The 18,352-nt window shown below is 51.7% G+C and overlaps 1 protein-coding gene across 1 annotated transcript; it reads left to right on the forward strand.

Moving 5' to 3' along the window:
- The first annotated feature begins 842 nt into the window (after positions 1–842).
- Positions 843–14,116, forward strand: LOC147095557 (uncharacterized). Its single transcript, XM_085974686.1, has 2 exons — positions 843–931; positions 9,558–14,116. Exon 2 carries the CDS (start codon positions 10,029–10,031, stop codon positions 11,208–11,210), a length of 1,182 nt encoding a protein of 393 aa, XP_085830812.1. The 5' UTR covers positions 843–931; positions 9,558–10,028; the 3' UTR covers positions 11,211–14,116.
- The last annotated feature ends 4,236 nt before the right edge of the window (positions 14,117–18,352 follow it).

The raw sequence follows: 18,352 nt of genomic DNA on the forward strand, positions 1-18,352 counted from the left end.
GTTTAAATTGATGAGGGAGGGGGGCTGGTGTTGGACGGGGGGTTTAAATTGATGTGGGTGAGGGGCTGGTGTTGGACGGGGGGTTTAAATTGATGAGGGAGGGGGGCTGGTGTTGGACGGGGGGTTTAAATTGATGTGGGTGAGAGGCTGGTGTTGGACTCAGGGTTTAAATTGATGAGGGTGAGAGGCTGGTGTTGGACGGGGGGTTTAAATTGATGAGGGTGGGGGGCTGGTGTTGGACGGGGGGTTTAAATTGATGAGGGGGGGGCTGGTGTTGGACGGGGGGTTTTAAATTGATGAGGGTGGGGGGCTGGTGTTGGACGGGGGGTTTAAATTGATGAGGGTGGGGGGCTGGTGTTGGACGGGGGGTTAAAATTGATGAGGGTGGGGGGCTGGTGTTGGACTCAGGGTTTAAATTGATGAGGGTGAGGGGCTGGTGTTGGACGGGGGGTTTAAATTGATGAGGGTGGGGGGCTGGTGTTGGACGGGGGGTTAAAATTGATGAGGGTGAGGGGCTGGTGTTGGACGGGGGGTTTAAATTGATGAGGGTGGGGGGCTGGTGTTGGACGGGGGGTTTAAATTGATGAGGGTGAGGGGCTGGTGTTGGACGGGGGGTTTAAATTGATGAGGGTGAGGGGCTGGTGTTGGACTCAGGGATGCTTGCAGCTGGTTTAAAGGTTTACTCAGTGCCTGTGTGAAGAAGGAAGTCCCGCTCCTAACTGAGACCGAATGGCTGGCATCTTTGATTGGCATTTCACATGTGGGTGGCTTCTCTTTGGAGTGCAGCCCCTGACTGGCTGTTGATGGTGTCAGTCGTTGGAGGAACAGCAGTGTCCCTGGGTTTCTCCTCCCCTTTGTTTGCAGCAGGTTCAGTTCCTGCCTGCTTCTGCACACAGAGTGAGAGGAGTGGAGACAGTGATCTGGGAATGAGGTTTGTCCAGATTTTATACAGTAAAATACCCATTAATGTTCAGGCAGTCTGAATACCCTGTGGGCAAACAGGAAGGGAACAGAAATGCCCCTTGTGTTGTGTGAGAGGATCCAGCTGAGAGGCCTGTTTACTCCCTGCTTTGTGCTGAACTGTTTGGCTGGGACTGAGTGTTGGATATTGAATGTGTTTATTGGAAGCTGGGATTTGGACACAGCATTTCCCTCCTGATTTACAGGCTGAGTTTTTGTTGAGGGGTCATTGCTGAAAATGAGAAGGTGAGGTGTGATTATCTGGGAGGTGCAGAGTGTCTGAGGATTCTTACAGATTTCCTGCCTGTGATGAGAATCCATTTTCAGTGAGAGACGTCTCTCTGTGAGGAGTCCTGCTGTACAGGGAAGTCTGATGCTGTCTGGTAAATAAATCTGTGTAAGTACCAGGGCAAGCATGGGCCTAGTCTTGACTCCAGTCCCGTGCCAACCTGGTTGACTCTTAGCTGAAGTGGCCGAGCGAGCCACTGGCTTGTATCGGGGACGGTCAATAAATGCCAGTCTTGCCAGTGACGTTAAATCACAGGCGACACAAATAGCTGCAAACAGGCCGCAGGCCTGTCGTCACCTGTGGACTTCACTGGCAGAGGGGGTGTTGCAGTTTCTGGTTCAGATTTCCAGCACTTGCAAAGTTCGACTTTTTACAAGAATTAATTTGCGTTGTCGATTTTTTTTCCCCAGCCAGAGCTGTTGAATTCAATGGAGGGGGCGGGGGGGATTTTCACCCCCTCCCCCACCCCCACCCAAAAAAACAGGCGGATTCGGGCTGGGAGGGAGGTTAAAGTGTTAGGAATCTGTAAATACTGACCCAATGCCCCTCTCAACCCCATCCACCTCCGGTTTTAACGTGCCTTATTCTGAAGCATCATTTTGAATTTAACTCTGGGCGGCCGGGTATCCCAGGCTGCGCGCTGGGGAACCCGGCCGCTAAAGGAAGGCGAGGGTCCACTTTCCACGCCTTTCCACTTCCCTGCTGGATCCAGTGTACCTGCCTTGCCAATGCCCCCTCTACCGCGGTCAGACACCTCCCGGCCCTTCCAACCTCACCCACGAGCAACATTCTCGCTTATCTGCCCTGGACCGGTTTTTCCCAATTTGAAATTTTACACACGCGCGAAACTGTGACTGGACCGCGCAGCCCAAAAAATAAATGAGGGGGAAATTGCCCACGAGATCTCCAACCTCCGATTCCCACCCCCTCCTCCGGCCTTTCAACCCCCGAGCCCCGGACCCCGGTCTCCGATCACCACCCGGACCCCGGTCTCTGATCACCACCCGGACCCCGGTCTCTGATCACCACCCGGACCCCGGTCTCGGATCGCCATCCGGACCCCGGTCTCGGATCGCCATCCGGACCCCGGTCTCCGATCGCCATTCGGACCCCGGTCTCCGATCGCCATCCGGACCCCGGTCTCCGATCGCCACCCGGACCCCGGTCTCTGATCGCCCTCCGGACCCCGGTCTCTGATCACCCCCCGGACCCCGGTCTCCGATCACCCCCCGGACCCCGGTCTCCGATCACCATCCGGACCCCGGTCTCCGATCACCCCCCGGACCCCAGTCTCCGATCACCATCCGGACCCCGGTCTCTGATCACCCCCCGGACCCCGGTCTCCGATCACCCCCCGGACCCCGGTCTCCGATCGCCACCCGGACCCCGGTCTCTGATCGCCCTCCGGACCCCGGTCTCTGATCACCCCCCGGACCCCGGTCTCCGATCACCCCCCGGACCCCGGTCTCCGATCACCATCCGGACCCCGGTCTCCGATCACCCCCCGGACCCCAGTCTCCGATCACCATCCGGACCCCGGTCTCCGATCACCATCCGGACCCCGGTCTCCGATCACCCCCCGGACCCCGGTCTCCGATCACCATCCGGACCCCGGTCTCCGATCACCATCCGGACCCCGGTCTCCGATCACCATCCGGACCCCGGTCTCCGATCACCATCCGGACCCCGGTCTCTGATTACCGCTCTGGCCATCCAGACCCTGGTCTCTGATCACCCCTCGGCCTGACAGTGTCAGCTGTGTCTCAGTTGGTAGCACACTCACCTCTGAGTCGGAAGGTTGTGGGTTCAAGTCCCACTCCAGGGACGAGCACAGAAATCTAGGCTGACACTCCAGTGCAGTGCTGAGGAAGTGCTGCACTGTCACAGGTGCCGTCTTTCGGATGAGACGTTAAACCGAGGCCCGGTCTACTCCCTCAGGTGGACCTAATAGATCCCATGGCACTATTTCAAAGAAGAGCAGGGGAGTTATCCCCGGTGTCCTGGCCAATATTTATCCTTCAACCAATGTAACAAAAGCAGTTTATCTGGTCATTATCACATTGTTGTTTGTGGGAGCTTGCTGTGCGGAAGTTGGCTGCTGCGTTTTCCACATTACAACTGACTCCACTTCAAAAGTTCAAAAGTACTTCATTGGCTGTAAAGCAGTTTGAAACGTCCGGAGGTCATGAAAGGCGCTATAGAAATGCAAGTCTTTCTTTCTTTCTGACCTTCCCCCTTGACCTCCAACCCCCCCGCCCCCGCCCACTGGCCTTCCAATCTCTGATTCCAGGCCCCCGACACCCCCACCTCCCTCCCTCCCACTTCTCTGCGACCTGGTACCACAGGCCTTCCCGCCCCACAGCCAGCCTCTCAGTCTGGCTGGCTGCAGGTGGGGAACAGAGAAACGGAATGTCAGTAAGGCCCTGCCGTTAAATTCGGCAGGGTCTGAGGGAAACCTGTTCTCCCGGGCTCCCCGACCACAATCCAGCACCCTGCCCGCCTCCCGAGTTAAAATCCTGCCTGTTTTGTTCACACGTTAGTTTGGCAGTCCTTTTCCGTTGAACCGCCAGTTATTTAAATTCTGCTCCTGTTCTCTGATAACAGCCTGTCTTTGTCAAATCAGCGACTGTGTCCGTAGCCTTTGAAGAGAGTTTGAGCGACTTTAGAGCGTCCGTTAGGCTAGATACAGGAAACTCTTTAGTATCCGGCACCAACCAATCCGCTGTGGTGCCGGTTTATCAAAATGTCCGGATTACAGAGAGGTATAGTTTAAAAGGTATAAGAGCTCCGTACACAGCAACAAATCCAGGCTTCCCTGTTGCTTAGCAACATGTGCAGGAACTCCGGCCACAGACCAAGCGTCCCTGTTGCTTAGCAACAAGTGTAGGAGCCCCAGTTACACAGCCACAGATCCAGGAACTGCCACTAATATGAAGTAAAACTTACCTGAACCTACTCCTGAATTTTGCCGGTTAACAGAGATTTCCGGTTATTTAGGTGCCGGTCAGAAGAGAGTTTCCTGTAGCTTCCAAAGATGGTGAGAAAAATAAAAGAAACACTCCATAAGGAAATGACTGGTTTTTCATTTTGGCACAGGAGAGGGGAGCTCTTTATTATTTCTACTATACGAGGAGCTGGCTGTGCTGTTACTGATACTGTTCACTTGTTCTGTTCGTGTTTAATCACTGCGCTTGTCAGTTTGGAAGAAGACGCAATAAACCTCCCGGAAATAGTGGTGAACCAAGGCTCTACCGAGAATGAGGAACTGAAAGATATTAGTATTAGTAAAAAAGTAGTACTGGAGAAATTAATGGGACTGAAAGCCGATAAATCCCCTGGATCTGATGACCTACATCCTAGGGTTCTGAAAGAGGCGGCTATAGAGATAGTGGATACATTGGTTGTCATCTTCCAAAATTCCATAGATTCTAGAACGGTTCTCGTGGATTGGAAGGTAGCATATGTATTTAAAAAAGGAGGGAGAGTCAAAACGGGGATCTACGGACCAGTTATCCTGACATCAGTAGTAGGGAAAATGCTAGAATCTATTATTAAGGACGTGGTAACAGGGCACTTAGAAAATAATAATAGGATTGGGTAGAGTCAACACGGATTTATGAAAGGGAAATCGTGTTTGAAAATCTGTTAGAGTTTTTTGAGGTTGTAACTAGCAGAATAGATAAGGGGGGACCAGTGGATGTGGTGTATTTGGATTTTCAGAAGACATTCGATAAGGTGCCACACAAGAGGTTATTAAACAAAATTAGGGCTCATGGGATTGGGGGTAATATATTAGCATGGATTGAGGATTGGTTAATGGACAGAAAACCGAGAGTAGGAATAAACGGGTCATTTTCGGGTTGACAGGCTGTAACTAGTGGGGTACCACAAGGATCAGTGTTCGGGCCTCAGCTATTCACAATCTATATTAATGATTTGGATGAGGGGATCATATGTAATAGATCCAAGTTTGATGATGATACAAAGCTGGGTGGGAATGTAAGTTGTGAAGAGGATGCAAAGGAGGCTTCAAGGGGATATAGACAGACTAAGTGAGTGGGGGAGAACATGGTAAATGGAATATAATGTGGAGAAATGTGAAGTTATCCACTTTGGTAGGAAAAATAGAAAAGCAGAGTATTTTTTAAATGGTGAGAGATTGGGAAATGTTGGTGTTCAGAGGGACCTGGGTGTCCTTGTACACGAACCACTGAAAGTTAACATGCAGGTACAGCAAGCAATTAGGAAAGCAAATTGTATGTTGGCCTTTATTACAAGAGGATTTGAGTATAAGAGTAAAGACGTCTTACTGCAATTATATAGGGCCCTAACGAGACCACACCTGGAGTATTGTGTACAGTTCTGGTCTCCTTACCTAAGGAAGGATATACTTGCCATAGAGGGAGTGCAACAAAGGTTCACCAGACTGGTTCCTGGGATGGGGAGATTGTCCTATAAGGGGAAATTGAGTAGACTAGGCCTGTATTCACTTGAGTTTAGAAGAATGAGAAGTGATCTTATTGAAACATACAAAATACTTACAGGGCTTGACAGGGTAGATGCAGGGAGGATGTTTCCCCTGGCTGGGGAGTCTAGAACCAGGGGTCACAGTCTCAGAATAAGGGGTCGGCCATTTAGGACTGAGATGAGGAGAAATGTCTCCACTCAGAGGGTGGTGAATCTTTGGAATTCTTTACCCCAGACGACCGTGGAGGCTCAGTCGTTGAATATATTCAGAACAGAGATCGATAGATTTTTGGATATTAAGGGAATCAAGGGATATGGGGATAGTGCAGGAAAGTGGAGATGAGGTAGAAGATCAGCCATGATCTTATTGAATGGCGGAGCAGGCTTGAAGGGCCAAATGGCCGACTCCTGCTCCTATTTCTTATGTTCTTGTGTAAGGAAATGACTGATTTTTCATTTTGGCACAGGAGAGGGGAGCTCTATTATTTCTACTATACGAGGAGCTGGCTGTGCTGTTACTGATACTGTTCACTTGTTCTGTTAGTGTTTAATCACTGCGTTTGTCAGTTAAAGCTTAAGACAAGGGGCAGTGTAGTGTTATGCTCCCAACTTTTGAAGAGCAGCAAGGTTCTGTAAAGATACAGGGTAGGACCAGACATTGAAATAATCTGACAAGGGTTCTCTGTTCGTTACCTGGGCACAGTATGAATTTTACCCAGATATCAGGGCAAGTGAAAATCTTTTCTGGGATGGAGGGAGTGAGAGCTCACTTACAATCAGAAACAAAGTCAAAGATATCTGGAGTACGAAAGGTACGAGAAACCCAAAGAGTATGGAATTTCCAGCCCTCAACTCTGTAACCATTAACTTGATTAAATTAAATGTAATCTCCAGTTTTATATAATCATAAATGGATTCTTGCATTATTAGTGTGGCAAAACGGTGCTCGGGACTGAGTGACTTGGGCAGGAAACCGGAGAATTTAGGGGTCATTTTAACCTCCCCAAAAAACGGGTGGGTTGGGGTCAGCTGGGCGGTTAAAGTGTTAGAATAACGGAATCCCGACTCCAACCTGCCCACTCCCGGAGGCGGAACTGAGGGGGGGTGGGGCGGGCAAGCAACCAATCCGCCCCCAGGAGGCGGGTCGCCTATTTACATATTCTTCTTTCTTCTTAGGCAGTCCCTCGGAACCGAGGATGACTTGCTTCCACACTAAAAATGAGTTCTCAGGTGACTGATGAGTCCAATGCGGGACCTACAGTCTCTGTCACAGGCGGGGCAGACGGTGGTTGAAGGGACGGGTGGGTGGGGTGCTTGGGTTGACGTGCGCTCCTTCCGCTGTTTGCGCTTGGCTTCTGCTTGCTTCCTGCGAAGAGACTCGAGGTGTTCGGCGCCTTCCCAGATGCTTCTCCTCCACTTTGTGCGGTCTTGGGCCAGGGATTCCCAGGTGTCGGTGGGGATGTTGCACTTTTTCAAGCAGGCTTTGAGGGTGTCCTTGAAGCGTTTCCTCTGCCCACCTGGGGCTCTCTTGCCGTGTCGGAGCTCCGAGTAGAGCGCTTGTTTTAGGAGTCTCGTATCGGCCATGCGGACGATGTGACCCGTCCATCGGAGCTGATTGAGCGTGGTCAAAGCTTCGATGCTGGGGATGTTGGCCATGGTACTGTCATTGTACAGAGAAAGAACTGGCTTTGTGCATGAAAACCGATGAACATTGTCAGCATGTCCATATCAATTTGAAAGCGATTGCTGACACTAATTTTAGAGTTTGAAAATAACTAGTCACTTTTTCATACAAACAAATGCATTCTTGTCCTGTTCTGTCCATTAGAAAACTACACTCTTTTGATAACTCAAAGCCTGGGAGCTAGAGAGCTACGTGATGAGGGAGAGACGGAGAAAGAAAGCCATTGACAGGGTTGACCACTCCATCCTCCTCCAGCGCCTCTCCACCATCGTCCAGCTGGGTGGGACTGCCCTCGCCTGGTTCCATTCCTATCTATCCAGTAGTAGCCAGAGAATCAGCTGCATTGGCTTCTCTTCCCGCTCCCACACCATTACCTCTGGAGCCCCCCAAGGATCTATCCGTGGCCCCCTCCTGTTTCTCATCTACATGTTGCCCTTCTGCGACATCATCTGAAAACACAGCGTCAGTTTCCACGTGTTCGCTGACAACACCCAGCTCTACCTCACCACCACCTGTTTGAACCCCTCCACGGTGTCTGTTTTGTCACGCTGCTTGTCAGACATCCAGTTCGGGATGAGCAGAAATTTCCTCCAACTAAATATTGCGAAGGCCGAAGCCATTGTCTTTGATCCCCCGCCACGAACTCTGTTCCCTAGCCACTGACTCCATCCCTCTCTCTGTGTGCACTGTCTGAGGCTGAATCAGACTGTTCACAACCCTGGTGTTGTATTTGACCCCGAGATGAGCCCGAGAACAAGCACGGTGGCATAGTGGTTAGCACTGTTGCCTCACAGCGCCAGGGACCCGGGTTCAAATCCGGCCTCGGGTGACTGTCTGTGTGGAGTTTGCACATTCTCCCCGTGTTTGCGTGGGTTTCCTCCGGGTGCTCCGGTTTCCTCCCACAGTCCAAAGATGTGCAGGTTAGGTTGATTGGCCATGATAAATTGACCCTTAGTGTTAGGGGTGATTAAATACGTGGGGCTACGGGGATAGGGCTTGGGTGGGATGGCTGTCGGTGTAGGGACCGGGTGCTAGGGTTTGGATGATCAGCCATGATCTCGTTGAATGGCGGAGCAGGCTCGAAGGGCCGAATGGCCTACTCCTGCTCCTATCTTCTATGTTTCTATGTTTCCGACCACATATCTACACCATCACTAAGACCGCCTATTTCCACCTCCGTAACATTGCCTGACTCCGCCCCGCCTCATCTCATCTGCTGCTGAAACCCTCATCCATGCCTTTGCTACCTCTAGACTCGACTATTCCAACGCTCTCCTGGCCGGCCTCCCACGTTCTACCCGATGTAAACTTGAGCTCATCCAAAACTATCCTAACTCGCACCAAGTCCTGTTCACCCGTTACCCCGTGTGCTCGCTGACCTACATTGGCTCCTGGTCTGGCAACGCCTCAATTTCAAAATTGTTTTCAAATCCCTCCATGGCCTCGCCCCTCCCTATCTCTGTAACCTCCTCCAGCCCTACCACCCTCCGAGATCTCTGCACTCCTCCAATTCTGGCCTCTTGTGCATCCCCTATTTCAGTCGCTCCACCATTGGCGGCCGTGCCTCCAGCTGCCTCGGCCCTGAGCTCTGGAATTCCCTGCCTAAACCTCTCCATCTCCCCCTTTGAGACTTACCTCTTTGACCAAACTTTTGGTCATTGTGTCAAGTATTGTCTAATAACACTGCTGTGAAGCACCCTGGGACGTGAAAGGCGCTATAGAAATGCAAGTTGTTGTTGAAAGATATTGGCAGCGGTGCAGGTGAAGGACAAGGACTGAGGCAGTACTACCCAGTGCGATACTGAGCCTTACCGGACAGGAAAATGCAGCTTTTCTCCATAGTCTGTGCTAAGTTAGTTAGTCGAACCAGGTTGGACACTGCTGGGGTTCCTGGGCTAGGGATGGGGAAAGGAAAGCAGCCAGTGCCTGCTCCTGATCCCTGGCCAGTGAGCTCTGCTAGGAAGAGTGAGTGTTCAGTGAGGGCAGCACGGGGCTTGGTTCCGATGGTCCCCATGGTTGAATAAGCCGCAGACTCTCCCTGTCAGGCAATCTCCTCCAGCAGAGGCGGCGAGGCGGGGGGGGGGGCTGTTGGTGGGGGTGGCGGGGGGAGAGAGAGAATTGGAAGAAAAGTAATTTTTTTTTAATATTGTGTTACAGAAAAATTGCACTGCATTAAAAAAAACATACCTTGTACAGAGAATACCGGGGAGGATATCAACCACAGATTCATCCTGACCGTCACCCAAGGAACAGCTCCACATTAAAACCACTCGAGCCGGAGAACTCAGGTACATTGTCAAAACCGAAACCGCTGAGCAGCATCGGGTATTGCCCCAAAGCCGGTGACTCGGGAGGAGCAGCTGCGGCAGGCTGGCGCCAGAGGCCTTTATTCCAGGTGGGGCTGGTAAGCAGGGCGCCAAGTTGCCCCGTTCAGTGCATTTCGCAGTCAGCCGCGATCCTGAAACACTGACCCAGACTGTCCGGCTGTGAGGAGGGCCTCCTGCTAGACGGTGCACGGACAGCAGTGCGCGGACACGCCTGTCCAGGACCACCGGGCCTCTCGAGGCGAAGGTTTCGGACCAAACCCCAGTGCGATTGCTGTGCCCCCTGCAGCACGAGGGCGGCTACATGGGGGAGAAGCCGTTCCAGTGCGAGGTGTGCAACAAGGGCTTTGCGCAGTCGTACACCCTCCAGGTCCACCAGCGGGCCCACCGAGGGGACAAGCCCTTCAAGTGCGAGGTCTGCGGCAAGGCCTTCGTGACCTCGGTGGGCCTGCTGGAGCACCACCGCACCCACACGGGTGAGAGGCCGTTCCGGTGCGAGGTCTGCGCGAAAACCTTTGTGAAGTCGTCCCGTCTCCGGGAGCACCAGCGCACCCACACGGGGGAGAAGCCCTTCAAGTGCGAGGTCTGCGAGCAGGCGTTCACGCAGCCGGCGTTCCTCGTCAGCCACCGGCGCGTCCACACGGGCGAGAAGCCCTTCAAGTGCCTGGTGTGCGACAAGGCCTTCACCCAGTCCTCGACCCTCCTGCAGCACCGGCGCATCCACACCGGGGAGAAGCCCTTCAAGTGCGAGACCTGCGGCAAAGCCTTCTCGCGGTCGCTGTGCCTCGTGGAACACCGGCGCATCCACACCGGGGAGAAGCCCTTCAGGTGCGAGGCCTGCGGGAAAGGTTTCGCCAAGTCGACCCAGCTCCTGATCCACCAGCGCATCCACACCGGGGAGAAGCCGTTCCGGTGTGACGCTTGTGACAAGGCCTTCACCCAGCTGATCTTCCTGCAGGTCCACCAGCGCACTCACACCGGGGAGAAACCCTTCAAGTGCGATATCTGCGACAAAGCTTTCACCCAGTCGTCGAACCTTCAGGTCCACCAGCGCACCCACACAGGAGAGAGACCCTTCAAGTGCGAGGTGTGCAAGAAAGCCTTCACGCAGTCTTCGAACCTCCGGGTACACCGGCGTATCCACACGGGGGAGAAACTCTTCCGGTGTGAGGTTTGTGACAAGGCCTTCACCCAGCTGATCTTTCTGCAGGTCCACCAGCACACCCACACCGGGGAGAAACCCTTCAAGTGCGAGGTGTGCGACAAGGCCTACACGCAGCTGCCGAACCTCCGGGCACACCAGCGCACCCACACCGGGGAGAGACCCTTCAGGTGTGAGGTTTGCCACAAAGCCTTTGTGCGGTCATCGTCCCTCCTGGTCCACCAGCGCACCCACACAGGGGAGAGACCCTTCAGGTGCGAGCTTTGCGAGAAAGCCTTTACTCAGTCATCTTCCCTCCTGGTCCACCAGCGCACGCACAGGTGAGAAATAGCTGGAGCGTGAGGTTTGCAACCGGGCCGGCGTGTGAACAGAGAGCCCCCTCCTGGAGACCAGCACATCCTCAGTAAGTGCTGAGCTTCAGAGAACTGCCTAAGTTTCTTATCCCCCCGCACAGGTGAGCAGTGGTTCCAGTGCACCATCCCAAATTTCAGGAAATGGACGTTCTTGCCATGGAGGGAGTGCAGCGAAGATTCACCAGGCTGATACCTGGGATGGCAGGAATGATGTATGAGGAGAGATTGGGTCGATTAGGCTTATATTCGCTAGAGTTTAGAAGAATGAGAGGGGATCTGATTGAAACTTATAAAATTTTAACAGGACTAGACAGACTAGGTGCAGGAAGGATGTTCCCGATGGCGGGGGAGTCCAGAACCAGGGGTCACAGTCTAAAGATAAGGGGTAAGCCATTTAGGACTGAGATGAGGAGGAATTTCTTCACCCAGGGAGCGGTGAACCTGTGGAATTCTCTACCACACAAGGCAGTTGAGGCCAATTCATTCTTAAATATATTCAAGAAGGAGTTGGATATATTTCTTAAGGCTAAAGGGATCAAGGGATATGGGGAGAAGGCGGGGACAGGGTACTGAGTTTGGATGATCAGCCTTGATCGCATTGAATGGCGGAGCAGGCTCGAGGGGCCGAATGGCCTACTCCTGCTCCTATCTTCTATGTTTCTATAAGTGTCTCGTACCTCTCCCGCCATTAATACATCCACAAGAGTGAGAAACTGTGAAGGTGCAATGTTTTCAAGAGGGCTGTTAACAGTGTGAAGACGTCACACCTGTACATCCACAGAGGGAAGCAACCATTCCAGACTGTAGTCCCTCCTGAAGGAGCAATGCATCCACACAGGCTGAGAACCCTTCCAGTGCAGCATCTGTACAAGTGATTCGCACACTCTGACTTTGGGCAACAAACCGATCAAATTTTCCATGTGTCGGAAAGGTTTCAACTGCTGATCCACCAGCACACACGTGTGGGAGAGGATCTATTCCAGAGGCAGTAGTAGGGATATTTCAATTGGTCTTAGCACCTCTGGCTAGGGAGGTAGGGAGTGGGAGGAAATCAGTCAGAGAAAGAGAAACAACAACAACAACAACTTGTATTTATATAGCGCCTTTAACGTAGTAAAACGTGCCAAGGCGCTGCACAGGAGTATTTTAAGACAAATAATTTGACACCAATCCACGTAAGGATAATTTAGGGCAGGTGACCAAAAGCTTGGTCAAAGAGGTAGGTTTTAAGGAGCGTCTTAAAGGAGGAAAGCGAGGTGGTGAGGTTTAGGCAGGGAATTCTAGAGCTTAGGGCCGAGGCAACTGAAGGCACGGCCACCAATGGTGGAGCGATTATAATCAGGGATCCTCAAGAGGGCAGAATTAGAGGAGCGCAGATATCTCGGGAATTGTGGGGCTGGAGGAGATTACAGAGATAGGGAGGGGCGAGGTCATGGAGGGATTTGAAAACAAGGATGAGAATTTTGAAATCGAGGCGCTGCTTAACCGGGAGCCAATGTAGGTCAGCGAGCACAGGGGTGATGGGCAAAAGGCCTGTAAACGGGGTCGGTTTTAAAATCGTCAGCCGAGGAAGCTGAGATGGCCTCGCGCCATAGGTCCAACACCCTGCGGCCCGAGCAGCGTTACAATACGGGTTCAGGGCCGCAGGCCCCTCCCCATCTGCATGGACACGGGCGGTTTCCTGATCCCAGCGGGAGGGCCTGAGCAGTGGCCAGAGACGAGATACCGGGTGTGAGGGAAGATCCGCTGCCATTGACTAGAGTCGTGTGAACGGGAGACCCGCCCAGAGGAGGACGACGATTCTAAAAGAGTTCCTTTTGGTCTCGGTGTGAGAATCTCAGTGTGGACAGTCCACAGTAGATGTTGGCAATGAACATAGAGTTTGAACGGTGCTGTCCACCTTTGCTTGTGGCACAGCCTGTAGACAGATCTCCGTAAGGGCAACATCATTTCACAGACACTTCAGACAATGTTTGGAAGTTTGTTGTTGAGAAGCCGACAACTGTTATCTACAGTGGCTGACCCATCAGTGACTATCCTTCTGGGAAAATGGTTGTTTCATCAGTAACACCCGTGGTGTACCAGCTGTGTTTTGATAGAAAGAAAGACTTGCATTTATATAGCGCCTTTCACGACCACTGGACGTCCCAAAGCGCTTTACAGCCAATGAAGTATTTTTGAAGTGGAGTCACTGTTGTAATGTGGGAAATGCGGCAGCCAGTTTTGCGCACAGCAAGCTCCCACCAACAGCAATATGATAATGACCAGATAATCTGTTTTTGTTATGTTGGTTGAGGGATAAGTATTGGCCAGGACACCGGGGAGAACTCCCCTGCTCTTCTTCGAAAATAGTGGCCACGGGACCTTTTACGTCCACCTGAGAGAGCAGACGGGGGCCTCGGTTTAACGTCTCATACGAAAGACGGCACCTCCGACAGTGCGGCGCTCCCTCGGCGCTGCACTGGGAGCGTCAGGCCTAGATTTATGTGTTCAAGTCTCTGGCGTGGGACTGTGAACCCACAGCTTTCTGATTCGGAGGCAAGGGTGCTACCCACTGAGCCACGGATCAACAAGAAGGATGTTCCCCATCCTTCGTGGTCTGACAACAAAGAAAATATCGGTTATAACTGGGTAGCCTTATTTCAGTGTAATGGCATGGAGTCAGCACTCAGTGCAGCTGTAGACCTCATTATGTTTGCTCAATATGCAGTTAAAGGACTCTTAAAAAGGACTCATAAGCAACTAGAAATTCTTTCCTGGTTTCAGAACGTAGTTTATAACATTGGTGTGAGTTAAATACCGTGTTGCTGTGTATTTGATTCTGTGTAAATTTACAACTTCCAATAAATTTGGTTTTTAGCTTTAGCCTGAACTATACGGTCTGTCGGCATGGTGTTTTTCTTTCATCTATTGAAACAGTCTGAACGCTGGGCATCCTGCGTGTCTTCTGTTGAAAAATAACTGAGTACGTTGTGGTTGCTCCTGCTTCACCGTGACTATTCTCTTCACCCACGTGGTTTCCATTGTGTTTGGTAGGAGGTTTTGATGGCGGTTACTAGCTGTTCCCCACTATTCATTGCTGGCTGGTAGCCGTGCAACCGCCCTGCTGAAAGATGTGATGATCAATAACAACTTACATTGATATAGCGCCTTTAACCTGTCGCAAGGCGCCGCATCATGAAAACCCCTTTTTGTGCATCTCAAAAACCTGAGGCCCAATTTTAGCCGAACCCAGCAGGTTCAGGTCCGATACCCTTTTTACACACCGTATGATTTTACTCTCCATTGAGCGCACTGCTCTTTTCTCCTATCTAACCAGTTTGCCATCCTGCCCCTTATTTCACTACCCCTTATGAGAGAAGATTAATTGTCCGTGTGGTATGTTGTCGAAGGTTTTGATAAAGTCCATATATACTACATCCAGTGCATTTCCCCCAGCTACCTCCTGACAGGATGCTGTGAGCACCGTTGTCCCATTTGAAATCCATACTAGCTACTTCCAACTCCTTTATTTAAATGTGTGGTAACTTCATCCTTAATTAATGACTCCTTTATAAACAAGAAATCCTACCAGATGTACTGTCCAAATTATGGCACTCTTATCGCAAGGAAGGACTTTCCACCTGCACTCTTTCCTCTCTGGCCCTCGCAACATCATCTTCAGTCACGCTGTGTCAACGCGTTTACACTGGTGGGAGGCCGATCGCATGTGATGTATACCATGCGCAACAATTGTACTTCTTGAGGCACCGGGGTTGTCTACACGGATGAGAAAACATTCAGGTATGAGGTGTGTAAGAAGGGCATCACACGTACCTCCCGCAACATCATCACAGCCATAAAGATGACTAGGTGTGTGATAAAAACCTTCAGGCTGCCATCAACCCTCCTGGACCACAGGCCCATTCACACAGTCGATGAGCCTTCTAGGAGTATGACAAGGTTTTCATTGAATTGTCACAGCTCCTGAAGCACCTGCTCCTTTTTTTCTTAATACTGTTCGCCTGTTGCAGACTTTAGCATCTTGGTTCTGTAACTGGAAGGGACCTGTTATGGCCTGGAAGGGATTTTGTTTTAATTTATGTTATTAATATCAGGTTAGGGTCAATTTACAAAGGATTAACTCCCGCAGGTACATTTTCTTGACTTGGCATTAAGAAGGCAGTAGTCACTTTACAATGGACGGAAGACTGGGTGATTGGAAATGTTAATGAGCTATCCCAAAGAGAAATGAGGCACGCATCAGAGTGTTTACTTTTCCACGTTACCTCAGCTTCTAAACAGTAGGACCTGCCAGAGCAGCCAATCAGAGATTATTCCTATCATTAAGGAAAGGTCTCACAGCATCAACAAAGACTTGGACAAGGACAAAGTAGTCTTTTCAGTCAAAGTGGGTGGAGTGCCCTTTTTAAAGGTAGATCGGGGCTACAGTCCTTGTCCATGTACCAAAAATGAGGGTTCTGGACCCCAGAGACAAACAATTACAAGTTTATTAAGAGTTACAGGAACACACATGACAATGCCTTGCCGCAGAAGATCACACATCAATCGCTGGTGCATTTTGGCAGAAGGAACAGAGAGAGGCAATATACACTTAATGGCAGAGTTTTAAAGAGTGTGCAGGGACAGAGGGACCTGGGAGTTAATGTGCATAGGTCCCTGAAGGTGGCAGGACTCATTAAAACTGTGCCATTAAGTGTATATTGCCTCTCCCTGTTCCTTCTGCCAAAATGCATCACCTCACACTTCTCTGTATTAAATTCCATCTGCCACTTGTCTGCCCATTCTGCTAGCCTCCTGTTGCAGTCGATTGGTATCATCCTCACTGTTTGCCACATCCCCAAGTTTGGTGTCATCGGCAAATTTAGAAATTCTACTCTGCATTCCAGTATCCAGGTCATTTATACATATCACAAAAAGCAGTGGCCCCAGCACTGACCCCTGGGGAACACCACTGTCTGCCATCCACCAGTCTGAAAAACAGCCATTTACCACAACTCGCTGTTTTCTGTCCTTAAGCCAATTCCTTATCCAAGCTGCCACTGACCCACCTATTCCATGAGCCTCAATTTTGTTAACTAGCCTTCCATGTGGTACTTTGTCAAACACCTTACGAAAATCCATGTAGACAACATCCATTGCATTCCCTTCATCAATCCTCCCTGTTACTTCATCAAACAATTCAGGCCAGAGGGTAAAATGTTGCAGAAGTCAGATTGTATGGCTAGACTATCCAATCACAGGGAGGAACAAGAGTGTCACTTAACTGACCAAGTTGTGTGAGATCAAGGAAGCTGAGAGTTCAGCAGCAAACTACCATAGAGTCACTCGTGTGTAAGGTGGGTTCAGGCGGAGCAGAGGATTCGAGTGGAACAGAAAAACCTGTCACCAATTCAGTTCCTATTCCCAGGGGAGGATAATCAAATCAACCACGTCGCTCATAAGGACACGGTCGTGTAAGCTCTGGAATCATTGCTAGCCACCAGCACACAGACCCTAACCTACTCGCTAAACTGGCTAACTCATGTTAACTGGTCAGCCATCGAAGGAATTCCTCCTAATTGAATCCCTCCAATTGATATCACTCTCACACACTGATCTCAGCTGTAATTTGACAGTGAGCTACCCAGTTAATGTTGAATTCCAGTGATACACTGAGCAGCCTTCACAACCTCTCATTCATTTCCTAAAGTAACTCCGTCTAATCATTATTCAAGTTGTTAGGTGACGCTGTCAATAACTATTCGGATCTGTTACTAATTCCAGACTCAATGTTAAACTCCCAAGTGGTGATAATTGTGCCTTGTATTCAATAAATAATTGGCAGTCATTGACTTGTCTGAACTCTGATGATTTGACAAGAAAGCTTCGATTGATTCACTCAGCAGCTTGTGGGTCTTGTAATCGGCAGCTGTTGAGGTCAAATTCAATGTGAACTGGGCGAGTTAAGGCCGTTCATGGACGACACGTAGGCATCATTCACTGCTCGACCACGAATGGCCGGTAAACCATGAACCGCATTGTCACTGGTACTGAGTCCAGTTCAGGTCACCCAGACACAGGGGAGACACTCAGACCCTGGGGGCTGTGCGGAGAGGAGCCCCCAGACTGACCCCCAGGTCAGGGCTCCGAGACACAGGGGAGACACTCAGACCCTGGGGACAGTGTGGAGAGGAGTCCCCAGACTGACCCCCAGGTAAGGGCTCCGAGACACAGGGGAGACACTCAGACCCTGGGGACAGTGTGGAGAGGAGCCCCCAGACTGACCCCCAGGGTCAGTGCTCCGAGACACAGGGGAGACACTCAGACCCTGGGGACAGTGCGGAGAGAGCCCCCAGACTGACCCCCAGGGTCAGGGCTCCGAGACACAGGGGAGACACTCAGACCCTGGGGCTGTGCGGAGAGGAGCCCCCAGACTGACACCCAGGGTCAGGGCTACGAGACACAGGGGAGACACTCAGACCCTGGGGCTGTGCGGAGAGGAGCCCCCAGACTGACCCCCAGGTCAGGGCTCTGAGACACAGGGGAGACACTCAGACCATGGGGACAGTGTGGAGAGGAGCCCCCAGACTGACCCCCAGGGTCAGAGCTCTGAGACACAGGGGAGACGCTCAGACCCTGGGGACAGTGCGGAGAGGAGCATCCAGACTGACCCCCAGGGTCAGGGCTCCGAGACACAGGGGAGACACTCAGACCCTGGGGACTGTGTGGAGAGGAGCCCCCAGACTGACCCCCAGGTCAGGGCTCCGAGACACAGGGGAGACACTCAGACCCTGGGAACAGTGTGGAGAGGAGCCCCCAGACTGACCCCCAGGGTCAGGGCTCCGAGACAGAGGGGAGACACTCAGACCCTGGGGACAGTGTGGAGAGGAGCCTCCAGACTGACCCCCAGGGTCAGGGCTCCGAGACACAGGGGAGACACTCAGACCCTGGGGACAGTGTGGAGAGGAGCCCCCAGACTGACCCCCAGGTCAGGGCTCCGAGACACAGGGGAGACACTCAGATCCTGGGGACAGTGTGGAGAGGAGCCCCCAGACTGACCCACAGGGTCAGGGCTCCGAGACACAGGGGAGACACTCAGACCCTGGGGACAGTGTGGAGAGGAGCCCCCAG

The sequence above is a fragment of the Somniosus microcephalus genome, unplaced genomic scaffold (genome assembly GCF_052327205.1).
Source record: "Somniosus microcephalus isolate GS21.2 unplaced genomic scaffold, FLI_Smic_1.0 unresolved_chr1, whole genome shotgun sequence".
Lineage (NCBI taxonomy): Eukaryota > Metazoa > Chordata > Chondrichthyes > Squaliformes > Somniosidae > Somniosus > Somniosus microcephalus.

Excerpts from the sequence above, each read along its gene's own strand:
- LOC147095557 (XM_085974686.1), top strand. The coding sequence starts at position 10,029 with ATGGGGGAGAAGCCGTTCCAGTGCGAGGTGTGCAACAAGGGCTTTGCG.